This window comes from Taudactylus pleione, unplaced genomic scaffold (assembly GCF_031769625.1).
Source record: "Taudactylus pleione unplaced genomic scaffold, aTauple2 ptg000217l, whole genome shotgun sequence".
Taxonomy (NCBI): Eukaryota; Metazoa; Chordata; class Amphibia; order Anura; family Myobatrachidae; genus Taudactylus; species Taudactylus pleione.
This window is the reverse complement of record NW_028284619.1, coordinates 6,210,322-6,228,474: the sequence shown is the minus strand read 5'-3', so window position 1 is coordinate 6,228,474 and position 18,153 is coordinate 6,210,322. Positions and strand designations below refer to the sequence as shown.

General features: G+C 44.5%; 1 protein-coding gene across 1 annotated transcript in view; it reads left to right on the top strand.

The window, feature by feature from the left end:
• The window catches only part of CFAP20DC (CFAP20 domain containing), a 357,191-nt gene that overhangs the window by 18,363 nt on the left and 320,675 nt on the right, over positions 1 to 18,153 (top strand). The window contains exons 2-4 of the mRNA XM_088478712.1: positions 4,374 to 4,448; positions 12,410 to 12,499; positions 15,156 to 15,249. Coding sequence (XP_088334838.1) covers positions 4,428 to 4,448; positions 12,410 to 12,499; positions 15,156 to 15,249 — 205 coding nt within the window. The 5' untranslated portion in view covers positions 4,374 to 4,427. The remainder of the gene's footprint in view (positions 1 to 4,373; positions 4,449 to 12,409; positions 12,500 to 15,155; positions 15,250 to 18,153) is intronic.

The following is an 18,153-nucleotide window of genomic DNA, read 5'->3' as shown; positions in this document are numbered from 1 at the left end:
GACTCGGATCGGGGTGGGCTCGGGAGGGGTTCGGATTTCAGGAATCGGAACCCGCTCATCCCTACTAATTACCCGGGTTTTTGTCGGTGCACGCGCACTGACCCAGGTCTAGACCATGTGTGAAAGGGTCCGATACTGGTCGGAATCCCGGGGTCCGTGACTCTGCTCAGTAGCAGGGTTATTCCCGGGGTGCCTCTAGACTGAATGGCATAACCCGGGTCGCAATGACCCGGCTCATGCCTAAAAGGCTCTGATTGGCCTTCTCAGTGGTGCTTGGAGATGACATCATCTCCAAGTCTCCACTGCTGCCTGACGGAAGACCCGGGTCCAATGTAAAGGGTGACGACCTGGGAATAACCAGTTCGTCACCCGTGTTGAACGGGGGTAAGTACAGAAAAACCCAGCTTCAACCTGGGCTCAATGTCCCGATCCGAGCTGGGTTTAAGCCGGGGTTTATGTGTAAAAGGGGTTGGACGCGGGACTAACCCTGTTACCGAGCAGTGTTGCGGACCCAGGATCCCGGGTCAGTGTGCGTTCCCTGCCAAAAACCCGAGTATTTAGGCTATGTGTGAAAGGAGTATAGAAGACGCACTCATCTGTGCCGATGAAGTGGCAAGAATTTATGTTGAGAGAGTCATACACTGAACAATAATCGTTCAGATCAGCCAATAGAATAAACGGTTATCGTTTACTGTATGGATATGAACGATGATCATTCACAGCCTGAAAACGGTCTTTATCTTTTGGTTTGGTTACCAAACCTGTCCAATCCTCTCAACCACCATTTCTGTGGACTGCACACTGTGAAAGAAGATCGCCTCTATACATCTTTTCGTGTATGGAGATGATCCGATTATCCTCCTGGCACTCCACCCTGCGTCTGGCTGCCGGGTTCTCTGCACTGATCGTGCAGTCTATGGCTGACTTTAGGTTTATATACCTAATAGCATGGATTGGGAAATTAATGATTGATGCATGTATATGAAAGCTTTCTGTTGGATCTATGCCTTGCTTTCCTATGGAATTATCAGTCTTTTAATTTGAATTGTTCTGCAGTGAATATTGGATGCTGAACATGTCTTGTTTAATTCTGATTCCAATCATCTTTTCTACTACTATACATTTTTTGCACTTTGCGGAGTTTGTGGCTGTTGTTTTTATCATAATCTGGATCTAAAAGTCCATCTAGGTGGGTACACAATGACAACGTGTATAGCAGTTTGAGGTCTCTAAGGCTGTGCTAATATCTATGCGTTCAGAAAAATGGCTAGGCAAGACATGACTAATAGATACAGAATGAAGACATGTTGAGCGAAAAGACATGGCTAATAAATTCATGCAACTAGGAGGATGGATAGTGAAGACAGGACTAATCGCTCATGCACCTAATTGCATCCATGTGCAAAGCATGGCTAATAATTGCAGTAATTTTGGTATTGTTTCTAATTCACCTATAAGTGCAAGTGGATTTAAAACTTAAGGCAAACTTCACATGGAGAAAGCTCAGTACAGATAATTATGTAGTTGATCTCACACATTACATGAAAATGGTTATTAGAATATAAATCATTTCCCTGGTTATGACAGACAGTCATGCAGTTATGCTTCCTAATTACAGACACCCAATAATAATTTCATCCATCATTTACCATGCGGTGAACTGTTTAGGTACCTTGATCATATTTGAAAACTGTTTAGTACATGAAATTAATAAGTTATAGGAAATTTGGGCCTGATTCAGAGCCGGACGCTATTTGCGCTCGCTCGTTCAGAAAAAGGGGCCGGATATTTAAATAGGTCTGTTGACGCCTCTATGTCTGAACGAGCGAAAGAAACATGCGCTCGCTATTTTTAAAAAAAAGCCCCCTGGCCGCTCGCATTCTACGTCATCTCCACTATTTATTTAATTAATCGAGTACATCGAAAGGCGTATAAACTGCTCGCAGTGCTTGTGGTAGGATTTTCCTACCACAATCATGCGAGCAGTTCAGGCTAAAAGACAACCGAGTGACGTGGTCGATGACGCTGCTTTGTTAATTATGCACACCCTTAAAACGCCCGTTTTGACCGTTTGGCACGCCTGCGTTCGGATCTCCACTCCCCGTTTTCAAGCACCTTCCCCTGTTACCACCCACAAACGCCTCATTCTGTCACTCAAATTAGCAGGCACTCACTATTTTGCGAGCACACAATTTCCGACCGCAATGACTGGTTCGCGCATGCGTATTACAACCCATACGCATGCGCAGTTGTGCGAACATCGCTCCAAATTGGCAGAGTGCACGGCACATATACATTTGCACACAAAAAATAAAGACAGCCAACACATCCTTTTGCAAAAGTATCAAAAGATCATTTTATCAATAAACAGTCCAGCATATCAAAAATCCAAAAAAGGAAGTCGAGGCATACAGGGATATCCATGCTTTAGAAATAACATTCAAGAGTACTACACAATGATCCAAGCATAAGTAAGCTTAGTGCTATACTCATAGTAATGTAGTCATGGGTGCCTGAATTTCCATATATATATATATATATATATATATATATATATATATACATATATATATCATTCCAACACTATGGCCCGTATTCAACTTGGAGCAAAAAGTCTGAGGCAGGACTTTTCGCCGTCATTGGAAGTTTTGCCAGCGAAAAAGTATTGCGCGTATCCCCTGCTGAAGGTATTTGGGGTCTTTGAATGGTCTCAGTAGGCGCTATTTAGAGTCTTTGGTGACAGTGGTGAAGAATAGCAGTTAGCAATTTTTTTTGGGGGAAATAAGTAGTTCCATCAAATTTGGGGTACATGAAAATGGGTGCAAGCATATTTTAAAGCTGCTAAAGGAAAGCATTAAAAAGCGTAAAAAACACACCTTCAGCAAACACCTGCAATAAAAAAACTCCCCCATACCGCCAGACCCCCCTCCAAATGTAATTTCGCAACTTTTTGATTTTGTACCCCCACTTTAATATTTTCACCCATTTTTTCAAAGTGGGGTATCTTTACTGGGGTTCTTTTGCGTTTTTTGATGCAATTAGCATCAAGGGGGTGTAAAAAGGGTTTCGGAGGTTTGCCGCAATTTTGCACCCCAAAACCCTGATTCTGCATTTTTTTCCGCCAGGTATCCATTACCGCCGAAAAGTCAGAGAAATTGAATACGGGGATAAATGAAATCGGCTAATATGACGTCATCAGCAAAAAATTTTCACCGAAGCTGACTTCGCTCCAAATTGAATACGGCCCTATAAATACATTTGAAATGCACAAAACATTGTAGGGGAGGTGCCTCTAAAAGGGATATGACTTTCCAAAGTGTGTCTGGCTGTTCTCTTTGTTAGTGGAGAGTATTTTACATGGAGAGATGGACTGTATCTCCATTTCTCCCTGGCTCCCATGGTTGAATGAAGTTGTCAGGGGCCCTTTTCTCAGGTAAAATGTCTGCAGTGCAGTATCGCTATAGAAATCCCTGTGAGGTGGAAATGTCAGAAATTCTGTGTGTGAATGTGAAGTTTGGGGGATCCATGTTTTCAAGATCAGAAACATGGAAGCTGGGCTTGGTTGTAAGAGATATTGGGATTTAGAGCAACCAATCAGCCTCTACCTAATATTTTATAGACTCTACTTAAATGCTACTTCAAAGCTGATTGGTTGCTATGGGTAACTTCTCCACTGGTCCACTTCTCCATGCTTTTAATTGCTTGATACATAAATCCCATCCCATTATTATTAGTAGTTATTTCTTGGTCAAGGGAAGTACATTGTAGGGCTTTAAACTGTAATAGTTTTTCTTTGCAAGGCAATAAAGTAATACAACTGAGGCCTAATCATGAATCATAAAGAAGAAATCAAATCAAAAGTTATCTTCCATATGTTTTACAGTCAGACCATACCATGCCATCAGTTATTAGTATAACAGCGTAACCGTAGAGAGCCTATTGTATATAGCCACACGTTGTACATATCTGATAATATGATCACAAGGAGTATTATACTTTATGGTTCGACGATAACAATAAAAACACAAAACAACATGATCATTGGCCAGCTAGATTTACCAGATCAAGGTCTGTAATACCCCTTTACAATGCCATCAATTAACCCGGATTACTGCGCAGTGTGAAAGGGCTCCGTTGATATAACCCGGGTCCAGCAACCCAGCATTTCAACCTGGGTAACAAGCTGGGTTGAACGCGAGACCTGTTCTCTCTGACTTTATACTGTGTATTTCTATCTATCTATCTGTCTGTCTATCTATCTATCTATCTATCTATCTATCTATCTATCTATCTATCTATCTATCTATCTATCTATCTATCTATCTGTTTGTCTGTCTGTCTATCTATCTATCATGTTTATATGTGTTTTTCAGACACATTAAGTTTCGGGATACAGACTGCAGACATTTCCTCGCTGAGGCAGCGACATGTACAAAAATGAATATCAGGTAAATTTCAGAAAACTTTATATAAACATACTAAGCATAAAACATTCTAAAATCTTGTTTCTGTTGTGTGAGCTTCTGTAAGACTTCCCATTGCCCTAAGTGCTTTATCCCTGGACCACTAAGGGCAATGGGAAGTCTGGGGAAGCACACATGATTTTGAATAAAGTTTTTTCAAGAAAATCTTTTGATCCCTATGGACTGAGGTCTGTATATGGGCCATGACACATGTAGGGAATACTTGTCTATTCTCTCAGGAGGAATTTCCAGTAGACTCCTTTGATGACTTCCTTATGCCGCGTACACACTAGTCGATAAAAGTGAACTATATCTAGTGTGTATGGTCCGAACGACCAACGATGAGTGCTCCCGCGGGACGATAACGATGTCTGCTGTCATCCGAACATGCAGGTCAATCTGACAATATCGTCAGGAACTGCCTGTTCGGTGATGTGGCAGGATGACGTCACTGGACGATATTTTTAGTGATATCGGTTAGTGTGTATGCACTATGTAGTTTGGCCGGCAGTTCAAGGGCAAACACTGACAGTATCGCTCATGGAGTATATCATCTACTGTGTATGAGCCTTTAGACTCCAGAATATTAGCCCACCGCCCCAGATCTTGCCCACCCAGGGACTTGATGCCGTGATTCACATAGATGCTTGTCATTATAGCCTTCACCCTCCACTGCGTATGTTGAAGCCAATCGTTTCTCCACTCCTCCCACACCTGCCCCATAGACATCCTCCTCCAGAGATCCCAGGGGAGCAGAAAAAATGAGGTAAGTATGATGCAGGCAAACCTTGTATCTGTACTACAGTGTAGCTGTAAAATATATCCCATAGGTATGTAGCTGGGATCCCGGCAAACAGAATGTTGGCTCTCAGCATCCCAGCGCTGGAATCCCGGCAGAGGTGAGAATGCCGGCACCAGCATCCCGACACCTGCGATCCTGGCTGGTAAGTATGAGGGTTAGGTTTATGGGTTTGGCACTAGGGGGAGGGTTTGGGTTATGCTGTGGGGGGGGAGGGTTAGGGTTAGGCTGCGGGGAGGGAGGGTTTGGGGGAGGGTTAGGGGTTAGTGTAGGGGTTCTTACCTGTAGGTGTCGGGATTATGACTGTCGGGATGCCGCTGTCCGTGTTCTGACTGCCGACGTCCCGACCGCCGGGATCCTGTACCCAACCCGAAAGGACAGATGTATTCTCATTTGTATGGGGTTGGGTACAGGATACCACCGGTTGGGATACTGGCGGCCATAATATTAACTCCTGCAGGTAAGTACCTTTACACTAACCCATAACCCTCCTCCTAACCGTTCCTCCCCGCAGCCTAACCCTCCCACCAAGCAGTCTAACCCTTCCTCCCTGCATCCTAACCGTCCCCTCCCTCCCTGCAGCCTAACCCCTCCTCTCCCGCAGCCTAACTCTAACCATCCCTCCCTGCATCCTAACCCTCCCTCCCCTCACCATAACCCTCCCTCCCTGCATCCTAACCCTCACTTCCTTCACCATAACCCTCCCTCCCCGCAGCCTAACTCTAACCCTCCCCCTAGTGCCTAACTCTAACCCCAACCCTCATAGTTACCTGCCAGGATCACTGGCGCCGGGATGCCGAGCGCCGGATTTCTGTGCTCCGGAATCCCAACTACATCCCATCCTTTCCAATCCTGCAGATCTGTTTAAACTTATTACCGCTAAATGTGTCACCCCTCTAGACTTAGGCAACCTGTGATTCTCATGATCTCATGGAACTACAAGTCTCAGCACGAGGCTGTAGTCAGGTAATACCAGGAGGAGACAATAAATAATAATAGCTATAAATAAGTATTTCTGAAATATATATCAAGCATTATTATTGGGTTTTATTGTGTTGGGATTTTACTTTGTATGGAAACAGAAAATGCTACGGATGGGCACAACAGGTGTACATGATACAAAGGACGGCAGATATTTAGCAAAGCGCTGGACCGCCGCACTACAGGAAATTGCTTTGGGCGACTACACAAACAAAGGAAGACATATTTTGTTTGTAAAGTTTATAATAGCAATCCCGGCGATCAGACAAAGGCATAATAACCAGGGAAAGATGACTAAGCCGCAGTGTAGTTTGTCATTCTTTACCCAATAAGAACTCTCTGCCTTCGGCTCAGTATTATATTAACTCCAAACAAATAAAAAAAAATTACCTGAATGTATGAGCTGGAGTTGCTTTGGGTGAATATTTAATTTTTGTTTTCACACTGAATATGTCACCCAGCAAAATAAAATAAAAAAAAATCCACGGGGGGATAGCACGCTGTGTTTGTTTAAGCTTTTGTGTTTTTATGTTGTTCTTTCAAGATTGTACGGTGCAATAAAAGCACATTAGTTATTGGCACACATGTCGTGACTAATATGTATTTGTCACAGGAGTAGAGGAAACTGGGATATTTATTGAATTCTTTAAAAGATGATTTCATGTCCCCCACCTCATTTAAAAGACCATTACACCTAAGATGCATGGTGCCTTCGGGCGCCTCGAGTTGAGCAGTCTCTCCTGTTGTGCAAGTAAACCGCTAAGGAAATAAGACAGGAGAGAGATTAATTGATCTCTGTGCCGTGCCGTGTACACTGGCCTGAAGGACACCAGTATGCAGATGTGCACATCAATTTCTCGCATCGCCTTCAGCGCCACAGATTGCACCGCTGTGTAATGGAAAGCATAAACCCCACAATTTAAGCATCACTTGACATCTGTCCTTTTTTGCAAGTCAGAAGAGCATCCACATCTGTATATTTTGCATGGTGGCCCTGTCTATTAGGGGACGTTAGGTACGGTAATGTAGATAATGGTGTCTGATGCAGTGGTGGACGGTAATGAGAGGCGCGTCTTACGTGGGACACCATCGAACGAACATCGGTCGCACCATCGGATATTAGAACCGCCCTATGGCCACCGGTGCCAGCGCAACTGCAACAAAAGACGCAGTTGCTGGCCCGCTTGTGGCTAGCCACCATACAGGGATGCCTACTGAAATTGTCTTTCTCTGCGTCAAAATTCGTTCTGCGCCCCCTAACGGTAACCATCGGGATGTGCAGTGCAGCTCAGACACATGCGCAGGCTGAAAACATTGGCCGCTTGCGACCAATATCGGCACTGCGTCCACCTCTGAATTGGACCCTAGGTTACAATACCAAACATATTGTCATGGTAATGGAATGTTGCATACACATTGATGAATGTTACTAGTTGTCTTTTTATTGGGTTACAAGTACAACATGTATTTTAGGCTTAATGACTAAGTGCCTGATTCATTACAGATTGCAATACTGCATACGCACACAGTTAAACTGCGATTGCAAGGCACTCCAGTGCTATCGCAATCCAAACTCAGCACTACCATAAGGACGCCCACTTTACCATACGCACATCCGTAATACTGGGCAGAACAGCGAAACCATCGGTACAATCGAGTAACATCGGACCCATACACACACTTGCACAAGCCCTGACCTTACTCAGTATTGCACGCTATGAGGCCTCAAGCTGCGTATGGTATCACAGTGGCTAATTCAAGCATGCCCCTGCAACGCCGTTCCAGTGCACTGGCACGCCTGCGTTCGCTCCGACCGACCCCCCCGTCACTACCCACAAACGGCACTTCCTGTCAATCACTCTGCCAGGGGTGTGCATATCCTCTGCGATTGCTAACCCGATCGCAGTGGCTAATTCGTGCACGCGCAGTTTGCATGTGCAGTACGCAATAATCGTCCATTTGCGTGCATATAAGCACCTGCATTCGGTGCTAAATCAGGCCCTAAGAATGGAATAATAACGGCGTTGGGCATACCTTTTGTTTTTCTATAAAATGCTGGTTAGTCACGTAGGTTTGCACCTGATTCCTCCTGCAGCCAACAATGCAGGTACAGTTGCCAGGCAGTCAGTAATCCCAGATGTTATGGACGCCAAGAGGTTCCAGTGTAATATCCCCAATTTCCTCTTTATGACAACTCTAATTGTCAAAATATCACCCCTACATAGTACACATTTTCCTGCCCCGTGTGATCTCCTGGAAGAAAACTGCTTTATGGATTAGAAACACCCGTTGTGATAAATAGGCTCATTTTATTCCAACATATATTTTATTTATCATCACATACAATTATGTTGTCTTCTTCTTTTGGGCAGCAAGGTAAAATTATCAGTTATATAAACTGATACAAAAGAATTACAGAAAAGAATATGTACAATAGTTTTCATGTCATAGTAGAATATAATGAAATAGGCTGTCTCAGCAAGTTAGACAATTCTTAGGAATACAAAGGACAGCTATTCCTAAACTTAGCAGTGGTACATTTTACCCAGGGACTGCAGCCCCCCCATCTCCAAGAAATCTGCTACCCTCAGTGAGTCTTCCCTGGCACTGGCTTCCTATGGGAAACGCTCCCTACGAATCGGGTTGAGTATGGGATACCAGCAGTCGGGATCCCGGCTGTCAAAAGACAGACAGCGGCATCCTGATGCTCGGTATCCTGACAGGGGTTAGGTAAGTATCCTAACTCTCTCCCCTTAACCCTCTAACCCTAACCCTCCTTTTCTGCATCTTAACCCTCCCTATCCCGCACCCTAACCCTCCCGGTTAGTACCTAAACCGAACCCTCCCCCTTGGTGCCTAACCCTAACACCGCCGGTGGTGCCAAACCCTAACCCCCCCCCCCTGTCCGTAGCCTAACCCTAACTGCCCCGGGGTGCCTAAACCTAACCACCACTTCCCCACCGCACGGCTAATGGCACCAGCTATACTTCCAGTCGGGATTCCGGCGTCAGCATCTCCACTGATGTCACGATTCCGGCGCTGGTCTTCTGTCTGCGGTTCGGGATTCCGGGGCTGTTATTTTGCCAGCCGGCATACTGATGGTAGGTATAAACTACATTTCATAGCCAAATAGGCAGTCCCAGAGGAATGTATTTTCTCCCCCTGGGACTTCCAGTCCAGACCACGATTAACAGAGAGAGCGTTACCAATAGTAAGCCACTCCGCTGTGTTTCTGTCAGCCCTACCCAGCTTCTGGGGGCTACAGCCGATTAAGTCCCTAGAAGCCTTTGTGTGCAGACCACAAAGGGAACAGGGACCAGGCTGCAGCACGGACAGCCCTTCTCACATTAAAAGGTAGGAGCCGCTACTGGTCAACAATTACAACTTTTAAATAAGCTTATAGTTATGAAAGTTATGGGTACGTACTTTGGTACAACAAAACTAATAGCAACTGTGCTGATATCAACGGGCCATGCTCAGGGCCTGATTCAGACCCGTTCGCGAGCGCTGAGCGCTCGCAAGCGAGTCGATGTTGGGCCAGTGCGCATGCACGTGACGGACCCGGCTCCGTCGTGCGCATGTGCGAGACCCGGATAGCGACGGGCAAGCCGTCGCGATGGGTCTCGCTACAAAGGGGGCATGCTGTCGATGGTGAGTGAAAGCACGCCCCCTTTGGTGGGCATGCCAGGGGGCGTGGCTGGCCAGACAGGCGTTCCCATGGGAACGCCTACCGTCTGCGGCCGGCCCCACTGACATCACAAGTGATGTCAGTGGGAGTGCTTTTGGCTCTGATAGAGGGTCTCGTCGCAAGGTTCTTGTCGCAAGCCGGATGGTCTTGACCATCGCGACCATCTTTTTGGCTACTCGCTATAGCTGTGGGTGGTCACCCACAGCTGTGCGAGCGGCCTGGAGGCCGCTCCAAAAAAAGAGAGGGAGGGCACTGATTCAGAGCGAGCGCTCGTAAAGAGCGTCCGGCTCTGAATCAGGCCCACAGTTTGTAAACCGTGGAAGGGGCTGCATTTTGGCCAAAAGTGTATATTTTTAAGTAGGTGCATAAGAAGAGATATATCCAACTTTCTAAAGAGTGGACAAGTGGAGGAATAGTCCATAGCAACAAATCAGCTTCTACATACGTATCAGTTTATAGAACATACTTTATAAATGCTACCTCAGAGCTGATTGGTTGCTCTGGGCAATTTTACCTCTTGCCCACTCTTTAGAAGGTTTGAATCATTTCCGGATTTCCCCCTCGGTATGGGCAAGTTGAGGTAGAGTTTGGGGGGATCAGTGCTTATTTTGACTTGATCCTGCTTCTCTAAATGTTGGGACGTATGTTAATAGTTTAATAGTTCCTTTACACCTCCCTAGGTTACATTTACTAACATTGCATTTATGTGCAATATTCCATTAACAAACAATAAGCAATTAGCTCTTATTTGTCTTGTACAAGTTAGAGAAAGAAATGTTTCTGATTGGTTGCTGTGGTTTAAACACCAATACAATAGGTCATGCCCCCAGTCTGAAGCCACATCCCCACAATGAGAAGCCCCCATAACAAAAGAGGTAAATATTTCTTCAGTTTAAAACACGCAGTATGCAAACTAACTTCAGAAATTACAGTATCATAAATCTTTCCTACATGAAATGAAAGTTATCCATGTCCAACAATAGAGCCCAAAGGGGCCAACTTGCCACACAATAAACCTCATTCAGAGTCGGTCGTAAGCAGCCGCTCGGTCGTACGCCTAACGACCGCAAAACTGAAAAAGGAAGCAATCACACGGCCGGTCGGTCGCAACCAAAGTGACGCCCATACGTGAACAATGCACCTCCTCTAGCTAGCGAGTGATAGCAGCTAGCGATCGAGTCAATCGTTGTCAGTCGCTGTATGTTAATTTTCTTCTGCTGGTTGCGGCCGCTTGTGTGCAAATTACATAAAAAATTATCAAAAACCGCATAGTATAAGCCATCCCCATGAAATATATTTTTTCTTATTATTCTCTAATGCAAACGCAACTGAATCAATTGCAAGCTAATTAGCAGTGTTATTAGCAACAACAAACGATTATTAGCTGCTTGCATTGTGTGGCACAAAATAGAAACATCAAACATAACATCAGTCACATTCGATAGTATCGATTGTACTCTGGTGCTTGAGAGAGCACATACCCAACCTCAAGCTGGACGATCAGCCAGGCCTCTATCCTGCTCACAGAGTGACATTTTACTACTTCTGGCCTTCTATGTCGGTCGTAGCAGGAAATTTATGTACGCCCCTGAAACGCCCTGAAAACGTTGAGGAACGCCTGCGTTTTCAGACCACCACCCCCGTCACCACCCACAAACGGCCTTTCATGTCAATCAACTCTCGGAAGCCACTTCCTGATCGTAAGCCGTACGATCGACAGCATTTTGGATCGCAAGGTCTCGTACGCACATGCGCACAACTAACCGTACGCATGCGTGGTTTGGAAACATCGGATGCGTACGACCGAGCGGCCGCTTACGACCGAATCTGAATGAGGTCCAATGTCTTTTGTAACATACACTACATTCCTCTAGGGACATCACAATAATTTTTAGTTGGGGTTGGGGCAAGAAATTATTTAAATTTAGCAACCCCCCAACATTACCCCCACCCTTCCCTCCCACTCATTACCCCCACCCTTCCCTCCAACTTACATGTTGCTGGTGGGTCGCATGAAGGAGGAGGTTACCGGCACCCCGGAAGAAGGGGAGGACGGGACCATCAGGGGGGTGTGGGCAGGAGGCAGGGGCTGTGCACAATATAGCATTAGGCTGCACATCCACAGCCCCTGCACTGCACATGGGAAGTGATGTAATGTGCGGACTTTTAACTTAAAGACCACACATAACTCCTCCTCCTCCTCTGTGCAGTGCAGGGGCTGTGCAGCCTATTGCTATAATGCATAGCCTCGACCATCTTCTGTCGCCGTTCCACCGGCGCCTCTCAAATGTCTTGGGGGGGCGAGCTGCCCGCTTGAATCCCCCCCCCCTGTTCCGACGCCTATGCATCTGTCCCTTATTTGAGGAGAAAAACAGAAGACAATGATGTTGGTTTTAAAATAAGTATTTTTTTAACTTAAGTATCCTTTATTAAATCACCACATAGTTCTGATTTCTAAATCTATGTATTGTCTTTTAGGGGGGAGCATTTGTTGAAATCTTCAGTGCTCAAGGAAAAGACCCTGTGGCCAAATGGAAGCTATCTGGCAGCCAATCAGTGATCTGGAAAGTAAGAGGAGTTTTGTTATTTAAAGCGTTTCCTTGGACATACATTCTGTGATCAGGTGACCTTTATATGAACCAATAGGATAGTCTTTCTCAAAGTTAATGGCAGATCCCAGTTGGTTATGATTGGTGGGAAATGGCCTATTGAATAAAAAGAGCTGTTTCCACAACCGGGTAAAAATGAGACGTTCCTTTTACCACAGGCTGTAACTTATTAATATGATATGCTGTGAGGCCATAGAGGCGGGATCCTCTTTAAGGGGTCTCTTTATTAAGCAGGGATTAGCCTAAATTCCAGTGAACACGAGGTCCTTTGCCGTTAGAGAGGCTTTTCTGGTCCCTTGCTGGCTCTCATGGCTGTGCGCAAGCACCGAGGTTATACGCACATGCACATAGCCTAAACAAAGAAGGGGATAGTAACTTCCTCCTTTCACTACAGTGTTAGACTACTGGCAGAAGGAAACTAATGCAGAGGTGCAGAGTTTGCGCCAGGTCTCGCAGAGCACATGCCGATGGTAAATGGCAGCAACACTTCCTTATGTATTGTTGGAGTATAGAACTGATGATAGTTACCATTGCCCACTAGCCACTAATGATAAATAGACCCGTAAATCTCCTTTAACTGTTATCCAATAGATCAAGTATTCCAACTACAGCCAAACTTACTAGAACACAGGTACTGGCAGGCCTGTATTCAAAATGTATTTAGTTTAGTTTTTTAACTTTTGGTTACCATATCTTTTCATCATTCTAATAATAACAGCTCACTCTATTATTTTTGATTTGGTCCAGATGGGCTCGCCAATCCTGTATCAAGGGACATCCTTCAGTGTTGGGAGCTTTTGCATGTAGCCCACAAAACTGGTCAGCTTTCACTGCAATGTAGATTGTAGCTTGGACCATACTTATCTATTCTCCCGGAGGTTGCAGGAGGCTACAGATTTTTCAGGTAGTCCCCCACCCCTACAGAAGAGTGGCTGGATCTCCCGCATCCCACATCTCCCGCATCCCACCCACTCCCTATTGGTGGGCAAAATGGGGGAGATAAAAACATGAATGCGGTCCGTATTTAGGGGGCAGGGCTAAATGACACTAAAATGTGTAATTTAGCCCCAATTCCTCCCCACAGATCTATGAATTACAGCATTTTGGTGGGCCTAATGATGTGAGAGCCCACCGCTGCCCCCGCCCTGGAAGTAACCACCTGCGGGCTTTTCCTGGAGTGGGGATGAAAAAAGTAGGCAAGTATGGCTTAGACATAGCCCTCTCACATCTGAATCTGTCTGCACAATTTAAATCTGCTCAAAGTGCCGTGCAGCATGGTTTTTTCTAGGTGCAAAGTTACTTATTTTTTCTTTTTTGTACTTGGCTCCCAACTCAAAATCAACCTCTTTTAAAAAAAAAACCTGTGTTTCCATTTTAAATAATTGCCACTTTATTGATGGAATCTCGCCGATTCCTGCATCTAGCAGGCTATTACATTTGCTTGGAAAAAGCAGAAATGTTTCCATATACTGGACTGTTGTTTGGATTCTGGATCATAATGATGAATCCATGATTCGTCACACTTCACAATCGATGTCAGGAAATCGGGAGTCCTACCCGGCATTCTTGCACGATTCAACTCGTCGACACATCTGCTGATCTGTAAGATTTCTGGGTACCCACCTGGCACACACATGATGTGCCAAGTGAAGCCGAAAGTTCATGTAAAGTTACCCTTCTGTCACTTTGCATCATCTCTGCAGCTTTGGTAATGTTGACATCTGTAACCGCGGTGAATGGTCTCCCAGAACGCGCTTCGTCAGGCACTCACGTATTACCCTCTATGAAGTGCTTCCACCACTGAAACACTGCAGCACGGCTAATTGTTTCTCCAGCGTATGCTGCCGTAACATTTCCTGAGTTTCATTTCTGCTTTTTCCAAGTTTAACACAAAATTCAATCACACATCTCTGACGTAATCTCACAGACACGTCATCCTCAGCCGCCATGACGAAATGTACGAAGATCTTCCACTCGCTGTGACCAAACAAAGAAGACTACGGCAGTCTCCAAGCGCAGGTTCCTACACATTGATGTATGAGCTTCACAAGAACCAGCATAGTGCTGCCACATCTACCTATGGGGCAGAACAACAGAGACAGTCTCATTACTTTTCAATCAGCTCTCGTATTTAGTGCAGCAGACCTTATGTAAGAGTAATTCAGGTGTTAGGGACAGGGTTTTATAAAAGCAGAACTTATTAAAAAATCCTACCAGTTTCAAACTAACGATCCATTTGTTTTACATTATCAGCCACAATCCTAATAACAAGACTTTAAAGGGTAACGTAATAACTACAGTTCATAAACTTGAAACAGTACAGATACATTTCAACCAACCGTAAGTGTTATGCCAGCTGAATTTGTTTTTTGTATCTAAAAATAATAACAGAGATATGAAAATGAATAAGTACAATTGCCAAGTTGTTTAATGGAGAGCGTGGACCTAACCTCCGGAAGCTTGCAGTACATTACCTGAGATCAGAAGCAATCCAGAATTTAATGTCCATTATTCTAAAAAAAGCAAAAATAATTTTCTTTGATCAGTTCTGCTGTGTGATTTTTCTAATGGCATTTGATGGCTAATTTATTATGTTTTTATTAATATGATTCAAGGACTTCGATAAGGAAGTGAAGAGTTTTGTCTTTGTCCTTGAAGGAAGCAGCCAGACTATCAAGATGCAGCTGCCAAAGGAAAACAAGCAAATGCGTAAGTGTCATGGACTTACCTTAGTTATATTGTCCTTTCTTAACTCTTATTCTGCCGGATGTGTGCGTCTATCAGTGAGAATGATTGGGCTGATCTATATAATCTACACGCAATTAGGGGTAAATTTACTAAGAATCGAGATGACAATCTCGGGTGAGTTTAGACTTGATTTTCATCTCGCAAATTTACTCGTAAAACTCGGGTGAGATGGCAAACTCGAATCTTATCACCATCAGGAAAACTTGGAAGTACTTTTCACCTAAAAGATACAGCTCGCAAATTTACCAAGAATCGAGATGACAATCTCAGGTGAGATGACAGCAAACTCTCTGCCAAATTGAAGTTTTAAATACTCACCTCCGGAGCTGCGAGTTTGCCTGAAACATACACATATCAGTGTGATTTGTGTATGTTTCTGCCTGTAAATATGAAAAATAGGGTTTTTATTAAAAAAAAAGACGTAGGGTCCCCCCCAATAGCCATAACCAGCCCCGGACTTGTCAGCCACTCGTGGTTCCTAAAAATACGGGAACAAAACGAGTAGGGTTTCACCATAATTTAAGAACCAGCACCAGGCTGCAAGGCGAGTGCTGGTTTTAAATATAGGGGAAAAAAATTGCGTAGGGGTCCCCCTATATTTAAAACCAGCACTGGCCCTGCAGCCAGATGCTGGTTCCTAAAATACGGCGGAACCCTACTCGTTTTGTTTCCATATTTTTAGGAACCAGGACTGGCTGACCAGTCTGGGGCTGGTTATGCTTTTGGGGGCGGACCCTGCGTCATTTTTTTTTAAACATTTAACCCTTCTTTTACAGGTTATACACACAAGCAGCCTTCACATATCTCACTGATATATGCAGGCTGCTAGCTCGGGAGAGAATTGCAGAGAGAAAACACTGTGATCTCGGGTGAGTAATCTCATCTTCACTTGCAACTCGAGGGAGATATCTCGATCTGCATCACCATCGGAAAACTCACTTTCAGCTAAACTCACTTCTTAGTAAATTTGCGAGATGAAAAACGTGAAAATCACCTGAGAGTTGGCGATGCAAATCGAGATAAAAAAAACAAAACTCGACCAATCTCAATTCTTAGTAAATATGGACCTCATTCAGAGGCGGTCGCATTGGGGCGATTTGTCGTAGCGATCGATGTTTTTTCCAACTGTGCATGCGTGTACATGGCAGTGCGCGTGCGCAAGCCTGTCTTCCCAACCGCAATCCTCTTGCTCGCTAGTCACTACGAGATCATAGCTGTGATTGACATTTCGTGCCGTTTGTGGGTGGTTACAGGGGAAGGTGCTTGTGAACGGGGGTGTGGTGGTGCGCACACAGGCGTGGTTCACCTTAAAAATGGCGTTTTAAGGGCGTGCATATATTACTGAGCGAGTCATCACACACGTCATCTCGTTGCAATAACGACGCTACTGCTCGCAGAGCTAAGGGTAGCCCAGGGTCTACCTTAAGCATTGTGAGTGCTGGAGATGGTTTCTGCCTCAACCGATGTTTGTAGGCAATTAACACTGTAACAGGTGTCAATCGTGCCGACGTAGGTTGCCGCCTGCGACCGACTCTGAATTAGGCTGTAGAGATAGGAGGTGTGCTTTCATTGTTGTGGGTGTTTCCGCGCTTACGATGTGCGTTGCGACTGAGCGATCGTTTTGCATATTCTCGATCACTTTGGGTGCGACCTATCGCTCCCGTGCGACCGCCTCAGAATGAGGTCCAATATCCCTTAGAGACATTTGCAACATTTTATGAACACACAGGAGCCTTGTGATAAGCCAGCTGCTTTGGGTGCAGGAAGATTAGGTGCAGTTCCAATGATTAATATTGTATATTCTTTTTTTTTGGTCCAACATCTGTTTAGGACTCATAAGTTTGAGAACTTCTCCAATTCATCCTATGAACTAGGGTATATCAGGAGTGAGACTTTATCATTAGTAATAATAGTAATAATGATAATAATAATATTACAAGACCTTTATGCTTAATATTATTAACCGCTTATTAGCCTTACACCCGAAGTACTTATCTACACAGTTTTTAACCCATTACAATGCACAAATCTTAGGGATCTGTGCAGTGCTTTCTACAAATGCTCCTGCTTGGGGCAGGTCAATTATTTATGCATGTTTCTTTGCAGTCTTTCAGTAGTTTCTAACCCACCACCTAGTTAGTCGGGGCTTAATGTTAAAAACTTCAATGGTGCTTTTATATGGTATTATAATCTAAAGTCTGGACTCTTGGCAGATTTAAGGCAGTTTTGGCTTTAGTAAATCAGCGGGATGCAATCCTACTAGTAAACCACAGGAAAAACTGCCAAAAATGCTAAACCACCACTTAGTAAATATAAATTTCAACTATTCACTTCCAGTGATGATGTTTGGCCTGATGCCAGTAGCGTTGAGACCCATATTCAGGGCGCAGGGTGGGCAACACAGGTCCCCGTTGACTGAAGGGGCACTGTACACTGCACATTTGGCACTTGCGCAGCAGTTAGTGTGCCTGAAGCACTAAAACGTGATATTATTGTGTGAGACAGAGGTTAAATGAAAACGTGTTGGGTCGAACAAACCAGAAAACACTCCATGTACATGGTATTGCTGAGTTTTCTGTTCCACAAAAGCTCAAAGCTTGATTTTAAAACCACCTCTGAGATGGCTTTATCCACTGATTTACAAAGGAAACATAATGCTTTTTTTCTATTTTAAAGTACAAAATGAGTAAGTTCAAAAAAATGAAATAAAAGCAGCAGCAATGTTATCCTACTTTGCTGGGTTAAATTGCTATAGGGGATAAAACAGGCTGACATTTTACAGATATGGAATGAGAAAATGTAATTTCCAGTTTTGACTTGACTTTTTTACCTGTGCATCTCACTCCTCTTGGAAACAGGGCAAAC